The sequence below is a fragment of the Gavialis gangeticus genome, unplaced genomic scaffold, assembly GCF_001723915.1.
Source record: "Gavialis gangeticus isolate Ggan-Ray unplaced genomic scaffold, GavGan_comp1, whole genome shotgun sequence".
NCBI lineage: Eukaryota > Metazoa > Chordata > Crocodylia > Gavialidae > Gavialis > Gavialis gangeticus.
This window is the reverse complement of record NW_017729022.1, coordinates 150327803-150339191: the sequence shown is the minus strand read 5'-3', so window position 1 is coordinate 150339191 and position 11389 is coordinate 150327803. Positions and strand designations below refer to the sequence as shown.

At 44.4% G+C, this 11389-nt stretch overlaps 2 protein-coding genes across 4 annotated transcripts in view; one reads left to right on the top strand and one right to left on the bottom strand.

Annotated features, from left to right (window-relative positions):
- The window catches only part of PIGF (phosphatidylinositol glycan anchor biosynthesis class F), a 62622-nt gene extending 51490 nt beyond the window's left edge, over positions 1–11132 (bottom strand). For all 3 annotated transcript variants that reach the window (XM_019516323.1, XM_019516324.1, XM_019516325.1), the window contains exons 1-4: positions 11051–11132; positions 8340–8591; positions 6628–6719; positions 5134–5250 (exon numbers count right to left, since the gene is read on the bottom strand). In XM_019516323.1, coding sequence (XP_019371868.1) covers positions 5134–5250; positions 6628–6719; positions 8340–8567 — 437 coding nt within the window. In that variant the 5' untranslated portion in view covers positions 8568–8591; positions 11051–11132. The remainder of the gene's footprint in view (positions 1–5133; positions 5251–6627; positions 6720–8339; positions 8592–11050) is intronic.
- Positions 11133–11200: 68 nt separating this feature from the next.
- Positions 11201–11389, top strand: part of CRIPT (CXXC repeat containing interactor of PDZ3 domain) — an 18792-nt gene continuing 18603 nt past the window's right edge. Inside the window, exon 1 of the mRNA XM_019516327.1 lies at positions 11201–11288. Within this exon, the coding sequence (XP_019371872.1) occupies positions 11273–11288 (16 nt within the window). The 5' untranslated portion in view covers positions 11201–11272. The remainder of the gene's footprint in view (positions 11289–11389) is intronic.

The window sequence follows — 11389 nt, the reverse complement described above, 5'->3', positions numbered from 1 at the left end:
CTTTTCCTGCCCCACCCCCCTGCTGCCTACTCCCCTGTCAGGTGCCCCTCTGTGCCTTACTTCCCATGCCAATACCTTCCCCCTTGCCATCTGTTTCCCCCACCCCTTGCCTCCTGCTGTCTCTCTCTCTTCCCCACAGTGCCTGCCCCCAATCCTACCGCTCCTACACTGCTTACCTTCTGGGTAACTCTGGCTCTGGCTCCAGGGTAGTCAGGAATGGCAGTGGCCCAGGCCAGGCCCAACCAGAGAGAAGCAGGTCTGATCCTGGCCAGGTCAGGACAGGAGGGGCTGGAGCCAGAGCCAACAGTAAGCAGCAGGGGGGGAGGCACAAGTGACTGTGGGAACAGGTGGGATGGGGTGTAGGCTGGATGGTTTCCCCTGTGCTCCATCCCTCCAAGCCACACACCACAGGTCTCTCCCATGTGCCCTCTACCTCGCCCCCAATGCATGGTCTCCCCCGCACTCTCCCCACTGTGCACCCCCACTTGCCATGCACAAGCCATCTTGGCCCAGGGCAGGTGGTAGCTCAAGCCCAGGGCTGAAGCCAGAACTGAACTGCCACCTGCCCCAAGCCAGTACTCAAATCTAAGAGGAGATTTTTTTCCCCCCCATGTTGATAACCTCATTTTGGACTGAAGCAAATATTGGTTGTCCGCAGCACTGGAGATAGGTCCGGTACTGCCAGGCTCAAGAGCCCAAGCCCTGTACAGACCTGGGCTTATATGCCAAGAGCTTGGCCTTGGTACACACATATGCCTGAGAGCCACCCTTCTGTTCTTGCCCTCCACATCTTAATTTTATTAAGCAGAAGGCTCATTGTTGCAATGAGGCTCTGCGTGTGGCTCTGTAGATGCTCTGCGGGGCTCCTGCCTTCCCTTCACCTTGTCCATGCGCCAACCAAGTACTTGAGGTCCTAGAGCCAAACTTAGGTGGAAAAAACCGAACGAGACTTGTGTACTTAATGCTGGGTCAGGACCACCAACATGGTCTCTTGGTCCTGGTTCCAGGGCCTTCAATGCAAAAGCTGCGTTTCTGGCTCCCACCAATGCCCGCTGGGCTAATTAACTGTCCTCTCGATACAAAAGGAAATTTTTCTTTTGCCTTCGGATCAGACTGAAGGCAATTCATTAACTCAGTCCAGCCAAGCAGTTAATACCCCACAGTCAGCTCCATTAAAGAAGAATACATCAATTGGAGAATTAACAATCAATTGGAGCCTTACTAGCTCTCTAACTCACTTGTTAACCCTGCAACCCAGCTCCTCCAAGCATTTTTGCTGGGGCCCTGTTATGAAACTGCCAGGGCCTCTTCACTCACAAGGATCAGCTCCCTCACCATCTCAATTACCACAAAGGGGTAGTTGCCGGTTCTCTGCTGTCCAGTACACCAGGTGCTGAGTGCCCCTCCAAGCTCCCGGGCTTCAGGCTGTTTCCCGCACTTGTGCTGGAAGCATTTTGTTCCTGAAGCAGCCCCTGCTCTGCTCCAGCGCTATGCTACCTTCTCGCTGTGCCCTCTCTCTCTCCAGCTGGCACTGGACATCCAGTTATATACAGATGTGTTGGCACACCAGCCTATGCGCAGCAAGCACAGATTTCTAAAGTGTGCCTGCTGCTGTGTCTGCTGCCACTGCCAATGTTCCTACAGGTACGTAGGAAATATCTCCAGCCCTTCCTGGGCCATACTGTTTTTCCTGATGATCTGGGATGTTTCCCCAGGAGTTCCCCTTTCCAGGGTTCCTTGGTGGGCTGGGTCCCAGGCTCCCACAACGGTACTATAAATATTATGCTAACACTGAAATGTTCCCATTCTTTAAAATATCAGTTTATACCCAATATTATTAATTCAAGTACCAAAAACCAAAATATATATTTTTTGTTGCATAACGTATAAACTGCAGATGTAACCTTTAAAACCCAATTTCATTTTTGGCCTGAGAGCACTGGACATATGCCATGCAATGAACACCACGCGTATTGGGAAATACTGAAAAAGTCTTTGATTGCTATTTTACAATGCAGAAATTTTGCCTGTGTTGTTTCAAAAACTAAGCTATTATGAAAGGGTACACATACCTCTAAAAGAAGAGAGGCATTAAATTACCAAAACCTATGGTATAAGGGTCTTGTTAGCGCTTATGCTGCGAGCCAAACAAATGTTAATTGGCTTAGTTTTATTTGGCTTAGTAGAGCAGTTGCACAACAAGGAGAAAAACCTGCTCTGACTGTCCTTCACCTGCACAGCTGTGAGTTGCCACTAAAGCTTGGTGAGCAGGGGCAGGACTAGGAGCAGGACCTGCTCGTGGCTCCAGCTGGGCATAGAGTAGACCCACCACCATGTCAGTTGGAGCAAAACCAGGGGAAGCAGCTTCCCTGGGGCTCTCTGGTCTCACTGAAACTGCCACAGGGGCTCTGCACCGAAAGCAGGGCCTCCAGGTTTAAGCCCTGACAGCCCTGCTCTCAGTGCGGAGCCACTGTGTCAGTCTCAGTGAGACCAGAGAGCTCCAGGACTGCAGTCCTGGAGCTCTCTAGCTCTGAGCTTCAAGGGGCCTGATCCTTTTTTCTCCAGAGCTTAGGCAGAGCCTGCCCCACACTCACAACTGCTGGCAGGAGTGGAGCTGGTCCATGCAGTAGCAAGAGGCACCATGGCTACCAGGCGCTCTGGTGAAAAAAGAATTGGGCCGCTCAGAGCATTATGGGATACTTGAGGACTTCAGCTTGGACAGAATAGCTGTGGGAAGTGATCACACAGTAATGGAACAGCAACAACATTAAGCAGTTTGGAGATAATCCTGTACTTGAGTGGCATAACTCCAAGACAAATAACAAGTGCTTTAAACCATTTAAAAGGTGTTAACATGGAACCAGTCCAGGGGTTAAGAGCTCCAAAAGCTTCCCAAATTTACCATGTAACAAGGCCCTAACTTAATTCATAAATGAATTTGCAAAGCAGTGAACACCTGAAAATCAATAACAATGGGAATTAAGCATCTCTGAAGAACCACTCAGTATCCTGCAGGACTGGTTTTGAGATGCACAACTAGGAAGAAACTGGCTTGAATGCATTTAGGTCAATAGAAAACACTTGGAGGATCAAAGTCAAATCAGCTTTGTTATGTTAAATGAAATACTCATCTTTCTTTGATAACATTTGGTGCCTGACCAGATGCTTTGAAGCAGGGACAGTTTGCCCCAGAGAAAGTGCCAAAGCAAGACAAATTGCCTCCTTCAAGTTGCATATTAAAAACCGTGCAACAAATTACATTCAAGCAACATTAAGAGCTTGACTAAGAAAGAAAGGAACAGAGTTAAAACTGGCACAACTAAGGAGATTATTGTAGAATACATGTTATACAATCTCACCCACTAATTGCAGATGTAAAACCTCCTAGCACAATGGGTTGGATTAACCAGTTTATCCATACTTTATTTTGGATAAAAAATAACTTCACATTTTTTGTTAAATCTCACAAAGTTTAATTTCTATTCCCCTATCCACTCTTTAAAATGAAAAGAGAAAAAGCCTATGACACTGACATGAATAGGGATCTTTGACTCAGTCTCCTTTGCACAAAACAATAAATCCCAATACTGGTTCCCAGTTCACATTCTATTATTAATATAAAAATGAGTGCATATAACTATTATTCATAGACTCCTAATTCTGATTTTCTGTTGATGTAAGTCATAAGTAACCATTTAAGTCAGGGATGTCAAACATACAGCCTGCAAATTCAATCTGGCCCATGGATTTACTTCATCTGGCCCAGAGAGCTACTGAAAGGCTACTGGAAGTGAGGGCATGGCCTGTCACAGAATCTGAGGCCTCTGGGTCCTGGAAGGCATGGCCATTACCTACAGGAGGGCGAGTGAGAGCTGTGCCAACACAAAATGGCTCACTCTGCAGCCACTGGTCCCACGGCCGCTTGTCCTACTGCTGACAGTCCTGCCAATTCCACCACCACTGCCCCATGCCAGATCCTGCACAAGTAGCTCCGCAGTCCAGATGAGGCACAAGGCGAGTTTGACACCCCTGACTTAAATCACCAGAATTATGCTACTTTTTACATTTGCTTGAGATCAGACTTTAACCTAGTAAAAATGAATGCATCAAAAGCCATTAGCTTAAAAGTGGCTTTTTTAGATTTCAATGCCTCCATTATTGACCAGGGCAATAGAGAAGTAGGGGGGACATTATGCTTTCCACCTGAATTTAAAAGGTCCTCAGTGCAGCCTTATGTAATTACCTACAGCAGGGGTTGGCAGCATGTTGCAGGAGAGGGCTACTTTAATAGAGCTTTCTTCCAAGTGCAGGCTGCTTTCAAACTGGCCAGCACTATCACAGCTGGAGCCAAAACCAGAGATGAAACCACTTCTCCCATCCCCACAACAAAGCTACCACGGCTCCCCGCTACCAGGTGGAAACTTCCCACAGTCAAAATGCTGCCAGGGTCTGTAGGCAAGATCAAGAGGCTCTGAGCATTGTACGTTACTGATTGTTGACCTATAGTATATCACTACACAACAAGCCTGATTTCATTTTAAGATCACATTTTTTTTAAAGTTTGATGAACTCCTTTTAATTTTCCTACCCTGCAAACACATTTCCAGAATATTTGATGAAGATTGCTTATGGGCAAAGATTACCTGGATCAAAGTTCAGCCATCTTTTTCCAATGTTAATCTATGACTACTTTGAAACAGCTCCCATCCTCTGTCCCTCCCCATCTTCTAGCCATGTTTATGGAGTGAGGGACTACCAGCTGATATACATGATGATTACTCCACACAGTTCAGTCACAGGCTCTTGTCAGATGGGTGCTAATCGTATCAAATTGTGCAATGGTCTTGTACCAATAGTAAATAACCACTGGAACAAAACTCATTTAAAATCAGATTCTAATCACAAACTAAAAGCTAGCTCACTAATCAACTGTGTCATGTGGACATTTGTCAGGAGGAAAACTGACAAACCCTTAATTTAAACTGTGATCAATTTAACTCATAAAATGATTACTTCTAAATTCATTAAAGAAGCTTTATTTTCTTTATAATAAATTCCATGGTAAGTTGCATATTGCAATCCCAACTATTTACATCCCAGCAAAAAAAGGAGAAAATTTGAAATAAAACTTACCCATTTTTACTGAATACCTTTATCCATGCTTGGATATTTGGTCCTAGCATACACAAGCAGTTCAAAGTTGTAAATGTAGATAGAAGGACTGCAAACAAAAATGTCTCAAGCACTGACCTACAAAGGAGGGTAAGAAACATAAATTAACTAAAGCAGACTCAGCAGTTTTAAATTTCAGAAAAATGCCCAATTTGCAAAAAAATAGGTATGCTATCCTAAAATTACTGTAAAAAAATATTTTTCTCTCCTCAGCCCCTGGAATGCAGGCAAGAAAAGAATGAACATAATATTTCTGTATTGTCTTTACCCCCTAAACAAAATATGAAGTGTAACAGCTCATCTCAATGGTTTATTACCTGAAAGCCACTTTTTACCTTTGACCCACTGGCTTTACTTTCCTACTCCTTTCTTCACTCTAGTTTGACTTTGTGAAACAACATCATGAGATCATTCTACATGATGTCATCCTTACTCAGCAATTCAAAACAGCTTTCCAATAGCAGCCAAGAAAGACCTCAGGGAAATTTTTCCCCAACCCTTACATCCCAAATTCTAAAATAGAAAAAGAAAAGACATAAATGTTTATACAACTACAGCAACAATAACCTTCCCAGGCATTTTTTTCACTTCACCACTTTCCACAGAGTTTATAAATAAAAGATTTAATCAAGTGAGTTGCTTGTCTGTTTTCAATCTACATCTCTACCTCAAAATATATATAAAGAGATCGTGTCTCTATTGATACCAATAAGAACTTTAACATAAACTTCAACTGATTCAGGAGTTCACCCAAACTGTAGACCACAGATACGGTAACCAAAACACCATGTTGACCAGTAGACTGTGGACCTAGCATAAGCCTAAACTACAGATAATATGTGCTGAGGCTTATACAGCTAGAAGTGCCTAACATATAGTCAATGAGCAGTAACCTGGAAATATGGAACAAGGTCCATTGGTCAATGACACCAGTACTGGGCTAAAAAATGTTTATTAGACTATTAGAACAAGCCATTTATAAGTAAAAGGTATAGACTAGAGGCAAAATTGAAGAACTCAGCAAATTCAAAAAGATCTGCCAATCTGTAAGCTACCTCCCTCCTGAGTGTCTCCAGCTGGTGTAGCTTGCTGTTGTGAATAGCTACATAGGTGCTGGAATAAGTGTTTATTCTTGTACTTCTGGGATGTAACAACAAAAAGGCAGGCAGTAGATTGGTCTCTTGCCTTCTTTCTGAAATGGGTGCTGATACTCAAAAAAACTGTAACTTGTACCTTAAGTTTGTGCCTAAATGGTAATTATTAAGGGACTTGTAGCTGTACCTTAATTCTATGTCTAAGTTTGCAAAACAGGCACTGATCATACATGGGCTCTAGTCTTGTGTCTCCAGAGACCAGACAGTCTCAAGTGTCTGGTAACAAAAGCTGTTATACCAGCATTTGTAAGGAGAGGTAGATCTTAATGATCTTAAGTGAAGATATGGTTTTCAGACTTACTCTATTAATGGTGCTCCATAAAGGACAATAATTCCATGAAACACTATGCAAGACATGAAGAAGTATATGCAGCATTTTAGAAACCTAGATATCTGAAAAAAGGAAAAAATAATTTAATAAAATATCAGGGTAATCATCTATATTAAATTCTACAAATATATAACTAATTAACTGCATAATCATTTGGTTGAAACTACATATTTAGTATGCAAGATGCCCTGATTATTTTAAAGTAATAACTTTAAAAAAATAAACTCTTCTTGGTTTGAAATTGTTTTGTCTACTGCACTCTTATTACAAGTAGTAGATCCAATGATCGCAATGACTACAACTGCAAAGGTAAATGAGGAAAAAAAGTCTGTTTTTCAGCTTAGTTCCTCTGCACATTTAACATTATTTATTAGAATCGTTCACATAGCATAAAGGGGGAGGGCAGGATCAATATAGGAAAATGCACTAGTTCAGTAGATGAGTGCTTTACCAGACATTCTGTGCACAAACGTATTGCCTTCAAATGTCTGGCTTGTCCAAGTCTGAAAACCATTAAGTTTCCAATGAACTAGTCCTTTGGCTCAGCGATAGAGGCAGGGAAGACTGAAAAAAAAAGTGTTTGAGCTACTTTTCTGTTCCCTTGCCCTAGTTTGGTTGGGTTCTGGATTGTGTTCCACTCCCAGTACCACAAACTGCAAACTACAATATGCAATGCCTTCTTCGAAATGAAGATGCTTGTGGGTACTGATGTTTTTGTTCAAATGACACTAAAACTGCATCCAGACAAGCGTGGCCATGCGGTATGTGGCGTTGCAGACTGCACATTCAGTTCCTCTCCACGCTACAAGGGGGCAGCATGGATTTTTTTTTGACCACTGAATATCTGCATATATCCACAGAGAAAAAAATGGAACAGCATACTCGCAGGCAACACGCACCACTCAAAAATGGAGCCGGGCCACCCAGAACCACACTGTGGATGCCAGCCAAGCTCCCTGCAGCAAAATTGCCACTGCTGCAGCCCCAGGAGGCCCCTAGGACTCCAGATAAGGTTGCTTGGGACAGCCCAGTACTCCCCTACCACCCCTGTGGTAACTTGCTGAAGCATGCATAACATGCATATTCCCCAGGGACAATTAGCAGTGGCACAAGGTGTCCCACTGCTAGTTGTCCCCAGGGAAACAAACATCCATACATGTGTGGACGTGGCCTAACTGTCCATTTTAACCGTATTGAACATTCAAGTTTGCTAAACATTACCTTCATTCAATCATTTGTGAAGTTCTTTTAAAAATGATTCAATGCTCTTTTCTCCCTTAGATTACTGATACCTATTGACAACTTTCAGATGTGGAGAGATATCTTTATAATGCTGGCTTCAGCCCTGACTCTACAATGAGCTCCAGGCATGCAATCTTCTGTACCCACACTGACTTTTCCTAGAGTGAAGTCTGTTGAAGGTTCAAAGAAAGTCTAAAATACTTTTAGAAGACAGGCTAAGAAATACTGTATATCTGCATGCTTTTAGGTGTGAGAGAAAGTTTAGCAACTGTGAAAACTAAAAACCCATTTCAGAAGGTACTACACTGAGCCAGAACTTCACCAACACTTGAATTTATTTTGCTCTTTCATTTTCCCACTTGGTTCTTTCAGTACAAAAAGTCAGTTCTTCAGTTTTCCCTAAATGCCCTTAGTGTTAACTTAACTGTATAAAGTCTTACCTTGTGAGCAAATGAACTTCTCTTAGAAGATGGATTTGGTTTTACTATTATATATAAAAATACATTTACAGTAGTGACACAAGCAGAACAAATACACAACCAGGTAAGGTGTGTTCCCAAAACTGAGAAATTCTCCAAGAAGAAAGCTGGAATGAGAGTTGACAGAATAATGGAAACCACACAGAAAATGTGGGCAAAGAGGAGTTTCTTTATTTCTGTATCTTTCATTATGTTATTTGTTGAATATTCACCCTATAAAAACAAATTTTAGTTAGTTATTAAAAAATAAGTGGTACTAGAAGATACTATTTTTCCTAGTTAAAATATGTAGTAAAACAAATTGTGGTCTCTTGTTAATTAGCAAACTCAGTTTAGGGGCAATCCAGATGTTCCCCTGCAAAGAAAGTTTAGGAGGGTCAAGAATTCATGTGGGTAATATCTTTTATGGGACCAACTGTATAGTTGGGAGTCATAAAGAAAAGCTTTTGGGCATGTAGTACCCTTCCTCCCAGACCTGTTATACTTGAAAACTTTTCTGTATGGCCCAGTAACTGTCACCCACAAAAATTTTTGCCCCTCACATTTTTCCTTGACCTTGATGGCTACACCACCACCCCAACTGTACCCAAAAAAGTTTTGTAAATCAAAAGCCAGCAGCCAGACACCTAGTGGTTTAAAAGCTTGTTGAGCTAAACATTTACATGGACTACCTGGCATTCTTCCAATGCATTTGATTTTGAGACTAATGGCAGGTCAACAGTAAAAATACTTTGGGAAGTTTCACATACAGGCTAAGCTGCATATTGAGGGCGTATTTGGCAACCAGGAAACTGCCCAATATGCAAGGTGAACAGTTAATCCCTCAGTTGGCCTGTTTCAACTGCTGACGAGCCCTGAACCTGGGGAGTTTCTGTTAATTTCAAGACTGCTATTAGCAGGTAAGGTACTTTAAGTAACAATATAACTAGCATTATTGAGGTGTGAAAAGCTGACAGCACGCTTATCCCACAAGAATTAGCAACAGCCTTTAAATCAGCTTAAAAAGTACCTTTAATATTGAAATCAATGAAAGCTGTCAAATGGCTGCCTACCTTATCTGCCCATGTGGCAAGCAGTTTATACTGTATACAGCAATCATATGCAGAACTTGAAAACCTAACATGGTGATGTTTTGCTTCCCGTGGGCTCTCACAGAAAGAAAATGTCTAGAACCAAAACGGACCTGTTTCGTTCTCTACACAAACCAAACTCACCCCCACCCCCTGACCTCAGGCCACAGTAATACTGAAACATAAGTGTTAATGATTATATCCATCTTCACAGGCTGCACTAGCATGAAATGGAGGAAATGGAAAAAACTTGTAATATTTCTCACTGGAGAGATTCTCTACTGCTTTCTGACTCTACAACAGACTTTTATAGCATGCAGTAATATTTGGTTCTGGGGGCAGGGTGTTCAGTTTTAACTATTACCGTCTCCCACTCTACACAGATCAAAAGAAATCAAGAGGCTCCAACAGTGATGCTCAATGCTTTGGGACCACAGGCCAAAGGAGTGGCACATGTCCATATGTTAGCTGGGCCCTAGGGTCCCATGCCACCACCACCCAACCCTACACACCCACATCAGGCCCCGCACCCCTGACTGAATGCACTTGGCCATGGCCCACAGGGCTCCCCACAAATCTGCAGAGAGCCCCACGGGCCAGAAGACACAGTGCTGGGGATCAGATCTGGCCTGCAGGCCAGATATTGAGCAGCCAGGGACTACGGCATTAGTCCACCTGCCCTTGCAGGGAATCCTGGCAATCCCGATTTCAGTGGGCAGGACAATTGCAGGGCTGAAAGGTGCACTTTGGCAGGAGGCGGGGAGTGAGTGGGGGAGGAACCTGCTCCGAATGCCATGAACACTGCTGTGGTTGAAAACATGAGGAAGCCCCCAGAGCTTCCCCAACATCGCTTTGGTGACAGAGTGCTGGTGTGAGGCTGGCAGCACGGATGGGCACCCTCGCCAGGCCACAGCCTCCCAGTCCAAGGACATGGATGATGTGTACATAGGTATGCATAGGTACAGGAGCATTTGCAAGTATGCATACATGTGCAGGTGTGTGTGTATGTATGTGTGTGCATGTATGTACACGTATGCATGTAGGTATGTGTATGCATACATGGGCGTGAGGCATCCATGTGTGTGCAAGTGTGTGCATGCAGGTAGGCTAGGTTCTTTGAGTAGATGTGATATCTTTTATTAGACCAACTGATTGGTTGGAAAAACGTTTTTGGCAAGCTTTGGGGCACAGTCACCCTTCTTCAGGCATGGGGAGTCTCTGCTGGTCAGAGACTCCCCATATATATGTATACACGCATGTATGCGTAGCTGCACGTGTGTATACATACATGTGCGTGTATGCAGTGTGTGTACGCATATGTGCATCTGTTCAGGTGTACAGTGTGTGCAGGTGTATGTATGTGTAAGCATGTGTGTGTGCATGTGGGTGTATACCTACATGTGCATGTACGCAATCCACGTGTGCACACTAGCACATGTACATACACGCACGTGTATGTGTGAGTATACATGTGTGCCTCCGTGCCTACGCACATGCCAGGCCAGGCCTGCATCACCACGACACTCATGTCACAGGCAGGGTACGTGGGGACGAGTTGCAGGGGGGAGGGGGTGTCCCGGCCGTTGCCCGCCCCGCTCTCACCTGCGTCTCCCCCGCGTCGCCGCTCCTCAAGCCGGAGGTCAAAGGTTACCAACCACCACCCCCTCCCCCACGGGTGGCGATCCGTGCGCAGGCGCCGGCCGGTGATGGGCGGCTCGTGGCGGCCAATCCGCGCGAGGGCCGGGCCGGGGGCGGAACAGGAAGTACGCGCCGGGAAGTGAAGTTGTCAGTATTTACCTGTCCGTCGCAGCGGCTGCTATCGCCATGGTCTGCGAGAAGTGTGAGTGCGTCGGGCCTTGCCTCCCTGTCCCGCAGGGTCGGGACAACGCTGGCTGCCATCAGCAGCACTCCCCCTCCCCCCGGGCTGCATTGGGCCTCGGG